Source organism: Musa acuminata, chromosome BXJ1-6, assembly GCF_036884655.1.
Source record: "Musa acuminata AAA Group cultivar baxijiao chromosome BXJ1-6, Cavendish_Baxijiao_AAA, whole genome shotgun sequence".
Lineage (NCBI taxonomy): Eukaryota > Viridiplantae > Streptophyta > Magnoliopsida > Zingiberales > Musaceae > Musa > Musa acuminata.
In genome coordinates, this window is record NC_088332.1 from 1,489,359 (window position 1) to 1,498,245 (window position 8,887).

The 8,887-nt window shown below is 28.3% G+C and overlaps 1 protein-coding gene and 1 non-coding gene across 2 annotated transcripts; one reads left to right on the forward strand and one right to left on the reverse strand.

Annotated features, from left to right (window-relative positions):
• The first annotated feature begins 966 nt into the window (after positions 1–966).
• On the forward strand, positions 967–1,040 carry TRNAI-AAU (transfer RNA isoleucine (anticodon AAU)). Its single transcript has one exon. It is a non-coding gene; the product is annotated as a tRNA-Ile (tRNA).
• Positions 1,041–2,156: 1,116 nt separating this feature from the next.
• LOC103971122 (uncharacterized) lies at positions 2,157–2,905 on the reverse strand. Its single transcript, XM_009385078.3, has one exon. The coding sequence runs from the start codon at positions 2,833–2,835 to the stop codon at positions 2,299–2,301; it is 537 nt and encodes a 178-aa protein (XP_009383353.2). The 5' UTR covers positions 2,836–2,905; the 3' UTR covers positions 2,157–2,298.
• Between the last annotated feature and the right edge of the window lie 5,982 nt (positions 2,906–8,887).

Here is an 8,887-nt window from a genome sequence, read left to right on the forward strand (position 1 = left end):
ATGGTTCTTGATCAAACCCTTGCGATTAACAAGTGGAGGGCCCTTATGATAAAGATTTTTTATTGGTTGATCATTAATCCCAAAGAAACCTTAAACCCTTAGGAAAATATTCGGTGAAATATTTTAAATTAAATATTGGGTGAAATAGGGTTTAATATTGTGAAAGAAAATTTGAGAAAAGTATTTGACTTCAAATTCTCGAAGTCATCTCTTTCTAATGAGAAGGGAATTTACAAATTTTTGATTGGTTGAAATAAGGATCCTAATTCATTAGTATCAAAAGCTTACTCATAGGAAAGGATTGGGTGAAATAATTTTAATTAAATATTGGGTGAAATAAGGATCCTAATTCATGATGTGTTCTGATATTATGAAAGAAGACTTTGAGAAAGGATTCAACATATTTATTAGCTTTGGGTGAAATATTTTTAATTAAATATCATTGTGAAATAAGGACTGTAATTCATCATCTATTCTAATATATGAAAGAAGACTTAGGAGAATTTGGATATGAATGTATTCAAATCCTCGAATTCTTCTCTTTCATATGAGATTTGAGTTTGCAGCAGAAAGCTTCTTCTGTTGAGGTAGGGAGAAAGTGCAATGCTGAAGTTAAAGATGAAGTAGATGTTGACAGATGTGAATTATGATAACAAGGAATTGCTGGTAGTGAAATAATGCCAATGGGGACTTGATGTAAGAATGTGAAGGTTTGTGGTCTTAGGTTGGGACTATGATGATGGCTCATGCCATTTATTTGTTGCAAGAAAATAATGTTCCATTGCTAAGTGTTTGCATGAAATTTATGATAAGTTGAGGGTGTCACCTTGTCATCTCTGCTTGGTATTATTGTGCGCTTTGTTGGATATAGAATTGTGTATGGCATTTCCATTGGAGATGTTGATTTATCTAATTTATTTGCCTTTGTCTTCTAATTATTTGAAAAATTCAAATAAATTTTCAATTGGCCTATTAGCTCAGTTGGTTAGAGCGTCGTGCTAATAACGCGAAGGTCGCAGGTTCGAGACCTGCATGGGCCATAATTATATATATATAATTTTTTAATTAAAAATTTAATTAGAGTATTTTTTTCATTACATATTTAGTTTAAATATAAAATATTTATATTATTTTATTTTTCATCATCTATATTATTTTTGTTTGCTAAAGTGCATTTTTTTCTAATGAAATGTCATCGTTTGTTGTAATTTATCTTATTTTCTTTTAAAAGAATTATTAGCTTGTTCACATGGACCATAAAGTATAGAAAAAATATCATTTAGTGAACATTTATTTTCTTTTATTTTTTTTGCATCGTGTACCATATTATAAAAAATTATTTAGAGAACTTTCTTGTTATTCATTACATACTTATTTTTAATATAAAAAATATTATTTTATTTATTAAAGTGCACCATAAAATTTGAAAATTTTATTTATATTATATTATTTTTTCATCATCTATATTATTTTTGTTTGCTAAAGTGCATTTTTTTCCTAATGAAATGTAATCATTTAGTGAAAAATTATTTTCTTTTAAATTTTTTTTGCATTATGTTATCGTATTTTATCTTACACTTTATGAAAACAAATATTATTTTGTTCATGAAGCGCTGTACCTAATTCCACCAATTGTCCAACAAAGAGTTGGTGTATGGAAAATTGGTATCTTTGTCACTCTTCAAACTCTTCTATATATTTTAAATGATCATCCTATCTATCACATCCAAAATGTACTGTTGTTCCACAAGTATTGATCAGCCTATCTATCACACCTAACATTTACTGTTCGACAAGTATTGAATAAAAGACATGTTCCAATCATTGTTTTTCTGGTTATAGTCATCTTAAAATAGAAGTGTGTTAGCTTCCATTTATCAGAATTGCTGATAAATCTGACACTGAATTCTCACTCAGCCTTGTTAATCTGAACAGCCACTGTTTTGGGATTTTAAATTATGTTCTTATTACTTTCACCTCATGTATGTATATGATTGGGATTTAATTTTTGAACAAAGGGTTTTATGTTTTGATATAATTTTAAAATTTTTTATCAGTGTTAATCTTTAAATGAGAAATAATCTTAATTTATATTCTTAAAAAAATGTAAAAGAAATTCAATATAAACAAGGTTTGTAAATAGAAAGATAGAAGGATGGATTCAAGGAATCGGTTCAATAGATAAGCACTATAAGCATATAGTTCCAGAAGTAATAATTCCAACACATACATCCAAGTAAAATAGTAGAGTAGAGCATCATATATGGTGTGGTAGAATGGGAACCATTCTCCCCTTCCTTATACTTGAAATGGCCATGGCCAGTTCTTGAGCTCCTCCTCGCCGCCGACCTTGGAGCTACGCCTCGCCGGGTCGCCACTCTCGACGTGGGCGTGGTACCGCAGCGCGAAGGCGAGGGTGAGTGCAACCCACTCGAGGCAGAAGACGGCGAGGCCGAGGCTGCCGACCATCTTGAGGATGACCTCGCCATCCTCCTCACGAACGTAGGAGCGGAGCTCGGCGAGGAAGTCGGGGGCGCGGGTGAGGGCGAGGAGGGCGACGGCTCCCTGGAAGATGGCGGCGAGGACGGTGGAGGCCATGTGGGCGGCGTGCCAGCGGGGGGTGGAGGCGGGGGTGGTGGCGCAGGCGGAGGCGGCGGCGATGGCGGTGAGAGCGTGGAGGGCGATGAGGAGGAGGCCGCAGGCGGAGGGGAGGAGGCGGAGGGAGAGGGTGAGGAAGACGCAGCTGGTGGCGGCGCCCAGGAGGGTGTAGTTGCAGAAGAGGAAAGCCTTGTGGGTGTGGCAGTAGTGAGAAGAAGCGGCGGAGAGTCCACCCATTTTGCGGATGAGATGAGCTGTGAGAGAGAGAGAGAGAGAGAGAGAGAGCAGATGGATGGGGGGAGAAGGAGAAGGTGGTGGCATTTTGAAGGAGCTAAAAATTCGAACGTTGGGAGCCAGCGAAGAGCGTTGAAGGGACTACGAGCCGTTTAACAGTAAGAAAGAAGAAAGACATGTGAGTGATCACGTGGAGAGCCGTTGGGTTTTGGATTAAAAATATTCGGCAATATTTCATATATATATATATATATATATATATATATATATATATATATATATATATATATATATATATATGTATAATGTTATATTTGAAGGGCGTTGCACATGGGGCGACATGACATTCTCCGGTTGGACCGAGGAAGGTATGAATTCTTTTCTTTTGGCTTTAACTATTTTTGCTTCATAGAGAAATGCTGATACACATCTTAGTTTTCATCTTTCTAATGTTATTTCTTTTCATTATCTTCTTACATATACACATCTTTTCCGTTTTCATCTTTCTTATATTATTTCTTTACATAATCTTCTTTCTTTGTTGGTGCTGAAGATTCTTTATGATCATAATCAAAGAAGAATTTGCTACCGATTGCTTTTTCGAACGATTTTTTTTATTAAATTACCTAAAAATACATCTTACGACAACATATCATGCTTTCAGGTATTCTAATCTTTCTTTCCAATTTTAATCTTCTCTTGTTAGATTTCTTAATTGGAACATTTTTATTTGATTTTGTTCTAACAATTTGTAGGAGCAAATACATTATATTCAAACTTGAACCTCAATAGTTGGATTTTTTTGTTTTTTTTTAGGTTGTGACTTCATTAGGATCTATTTGGTTCTAAAGGATTTATCAATCTCCCCTACTATTCAAATACTACAAATATATTAATCTTCTTATCATATTATTAAATTATATAATTATATCTAATTAGGTAAGATATATTATGAATATAATTAAATTTTGATTACGATTATTGATCAATAGGATGTAAATCTAATTATGATAGAATTCATTATGAGATGACATTGATGAATACGTTATATGATTAAGAGATTATAAATCTTCCCTTATCTTTTTTTAGTTATATGAACCAATTAATAAGATCTTACAATTCTTTTCTTATTTTTTTTGTCACTAAATTCATTGCTCATAGCAGTTTTATAAATGATAGGAAGAGAGGAGAAGATGAGTCTAATTCTCCATACAGATCAACATCGCTATAGCTTTCGGATTTAATGACGATATGCTGGTAGATCAAATAATAGTTTTCTGAATGACATCAAAAGATATGTATCATAAATCTTATATATATATATATGATTTTAGATTTTGACATTAAAATTTTTCACATAATAATAATCTTTATGCTTATAATTGATATCAGAGCTATGGTTGTAAACTTAAATACTTTAGGTCTATTTGATAGTATATTTCACTCGTGAAAGGTGATAATCATTTTTTATTTATGATGCATGAATGATTGGTTTATATTGTCGATTTATGTTTTTATCCAATCTATCATATTACTTGCTGGTGATATAAGGTTCCTTATGCTTGATTGGCGGACCACTATTGACAGCTTACTGTCGACAATAGTATTATTTAGGGTGGCGACCTCCGATGGTCGCTAGCCTAATCGCGAGCAATAATTATGTACACAACACTATGGGGTGCAGTAGCCCTACGATGGCTATAGTAGCATCGCTACCTTTGATAGCTGTGGTGGTTGTGCACTATCGTTATATGCGGTGGCTACACCAATACCATCGTTGCTTGCATCGGTTGTGGCAGTTACAACAATGTCGTTATGGCGACATTTGCTAGCCGTGGCCAATGTCACTAGATGTCGAAGGTCAATGGGGTCATTGGATGATGTGTGTGCACGGTCGCACTATAACTACCTTGGGCGAAGTGGTTGTTGTGCACGATGGTTACGACCATGCCTTGTGCAGCGATTATGGACAATGGTTGCGACACCTCAAGTAAGCAACAGTTGTGTTCTCAATTATAAAATTGATTAATTTAATTTATTTTAATCAAATATTTTGATCAAACTTAATAATTACTACATTTTGATTGTTTGATTGGATTTATATTCGATTAATTAAGTCTAGATCAAATTCGAAAAAAGTCAAATTTTGATTTTTTTATTATTTTGATTGATTTTAATTTTGATGGGCTTAATTAGGCAAATGGTTGCCCAAATCCATGAGTCCAATTTGGGTAACCTAATTGTAGGCATGTCCAATTAAATAAGGTTGATTGGTCTAATTTAAGGTTTTATACGAAATTAAAAACATATATAAATTATGATTTTCTTTAATAGTTTTCTCATATGACATGATGATAAATTTTTATATGTGATAAATAAAAAATTAGTTATTGTTCTTATATATTTATTTGGTTATTCACATGCATATATTTAAAATTATAAAATAATATTTATTTATTTTTAATAAAAATATGATTTATGATTTATCATGATTACAATTATGAGTTTTTCTTTATAATAATTAATATTTAATAATTATTATGATTATTATTTTATTATTGAACCTTTTTGGTATAAATTATATTAAAATTTTTTGATGAATACTATTTGTAACTTATATCTCTAAGTTTTATCTTTTACGTAGTTGGTGACTTGGGATGATATATGCTTATTGAAATAAAATATAATTTCGTACACTCCTTGAGATTATATATTCTTATACTTGTGAGTCACTTCATGTTTTTATTTTTGTAAAAAGAGACATTCTATTATCTTTATAGATAACATATTAAAATATGACTATATATATTTAATTCATGTAAGGTCTCAAATTATTAATACAAGTGTACATAAATGAAGTCGAGGGACAATTAGATACAAAAAGTCAAAAGGAGAGATAAATTTTATGATAGTTATAATAAATCCAATCATCATTCTAATTCTTTTGTTAGATTTTTTAAAAAGTAGGATATTTGTATTAGTATGATTTATGATATGTGCCACAATATAATAGGGTTACTAAAAGATAAAATCGTACTCTTATGGATATGGTTAGGAGTTTGATGGATTATTTTTTGTACTCGAATCAATATAAGAAGAAGCTCTAAGGATAATTATATATATCTTAAATAAGATTCTTAATAAATCAATTTCATCTACTTTTGAGTTATGGATTGATAGAAAATCTAATTTAAGATATTTATATATTTAGGATTGTCCTATAGGGTCTTCAATTAACATAAAAAGAAATTATATTTAAGGACTATTTATGAATATTTTATAATTTATCTAAAAAAATTCAAAGGGTTACATATTTTATTAACCTAATCATAGTTCGTAGATAATTAAATTTGATAACCGAAGATTCTTACAAAATAATGAATTAGCGAAAGTGAAAATTTTAAATTTTAATCTTGATATTGAGAAGATATAGGTTGATAATCCTTTATCATTCAAGATATTATTACTACTCAAATTATTAGATGATTTGATAAAGATAATCAATAAAATAATATTAATAAACTCTCATATAATATTAATATTGCTACTAATGATTTTATAAAATAATCACAATTGATAATTTTAAAAATATCTCAAAGAAAAAAAATTATTAATTTTTATTATTATATAGTATATCTATAAGAATTAGATTATAATATAAGAATCAAAAGTATTCCTCATTATTTTCATAAGTTATTAAAAATAACAATTCTGAAAAGTGATATGATGTAATAAAAAAATTAAAATAAATTATTAAAATAATATTTAAGAACTCATCGACTTGCCCAATAACTGTAAAAAAGTCTATTATATAAACACTACTTAAAGGGTAGTATCAAATGATATAACAATCAGACTTATGGTCAAATGTTTTACTCATGCATCGATCATAATGAGATTTTTCTAGTTTTCTTAAATGAACTCGTTAAAAATCGTTATAACATTACTAACATTATGATTTTGAGTTATATTATAAGAATATAAAAATAAGTTTTGGGGGATCTAGATTTATATGAGTTAATCTAAACAATTCGTAGAGAAAATAAATAATAATAATTTGGTAAGCATATTTAAACAATCTATTAATGATCTTAAACAAGCTAGTAGATAACGATATATAAAATTTCTTGATATTATTACTTCATATTTAAGATATTTATATCTAAAAATCAACAGAAGCAAGTTTATTATATTGGTCTTATATATGGATAATATTTTACTTACCGATCTTAGTTTATTATATTCAATCAAGAAATTTTTTACTGAGAATTTTAAGATGAATGAGAATGAGACATATTATGTTATTGGTATTAAAATATTTAAAGATAAATCTCAAGAATTGTTAGGACTATCTTATAAATAATATATTGATCAAGTCTTATAGAGATTTAGTATATAACATTATTCGAACAAATGATGTAGTTAAAAAATTTTAATCAAAATAATTTTTTTAAAAATAACTTAGAAAAGAATTAAATAAAAAAATATTCTTTATGTGTGCATAGTTGAAAGTCTATTACATGCTCAAGTATATGTGTGATCAAATATTAATTTTTAATTGAGACATTGGATAGATATTAGAGTTATCTAAGAAAGAAAATACTGAAGATCACAAAGAATGTAATAAGATATTTGGAATAGACGAATGATTATATACTCACATATATAAAATTAGAGCAACTTGAAATAATAGTATTTTTTAGGTATTAATTTTATAAATTACCTCGATAATAAAAAGTCTATTTTAAAATTTTATAGTTATATTCTATATTAATAATATAAGCTGATTTTGTGACTGAGGCTACTAATCAAGCCTTATAAGTATAAAATTTTATCTGAAGACTTGATGTAGTCAAACTCAATTATTAAATATCTGAAAATACTTTGTGATATATCGTAGTAGCTTTCTTATTTATGAATGACAAATACTATTGTAGATTTATGCATTATTATATAAGGTATTTAATAATTAGAGAAAAAAAGTCTAGAGGAAATTAATATCAATTAAAAATTGAGTTTCACTATATTGATCGGCAAGAATATGTTCTTATGATTGGATTTGTGAGTGACCCATATAAGATATGGACTATATTGATTATAGATCCATTCGTGAAAAAATATGTTCTTATGATTGGATTTGTGAGTAACCATAGAAGATATTGTAATGTATGATTGAATGAATATTATAACTGAGATTCTTATTTACGTGCTTAAAATTATTTGTTTTTGCTATCTTATTTATATTTACGTATGTATATATTATGGTTGAATGTGATAACAGGATTGTCGACAAATTACAAGAGTCATTTTGAATTATATTAAGAACTAATAGTATTATAGTACATAGAAGGAAGTATGATCTTGATGATATATAACTGTTATAACATACATTACTAATCAAACTTAATGAAGTATTATTATATTTATTATACTAATTAATTTTTTTTATTAAATTCACATGCGTATAAATGATTTTTAAAATTTAAAATCTAATTAGATAAAATTATTTTTTAAATAAATATTATTTTATTTATTTTTGATTTTGAACCCTTTATATCTTACCAACTAATGATTAATTAGAAAATATTAGATTATGTGATCCTATCTAATTATGTAAGATATATTATGAATATGATTGGATTGTGATTATAGTTATCAAATAATAATAAAAATAATTATGATATAATTTCTGATAAGACGATCTTAATAGAAGGGATTCTCATAATTATTTATCCTAAATCCTCTACTCTCGTCAATAAAAAAAATAAGACCTTCTAAAAACAACACAAATATTTGGATACGTAAATGCATAAATAAATAAGGATAAATGAATACGTGATGATTGAAAAATGATAAATCTTCCTATATCTCCTTTTAATCACGTGAACAAATCAATGAGATATTACAAATCTTCTCTCCCTTTCATCTCTAAATATATTGCTCATAACGATCTTATGAAGGATAAATTAAAAAAAAAATTACATATTAATATCACTATAACTTTCTAATCCGACGATAATACACTAGTAGATTAGATAAAAACTTTTTAAATGAT

Coding starts and splice junctions, on each gene's coding strand:
- LOC103971122 (XM_009385078.3), bottom strand. CDS start 2,835: ATGGGTGGACTCTCCGCCGCTTCTTCTCACTACTGCCACACCCACAAG.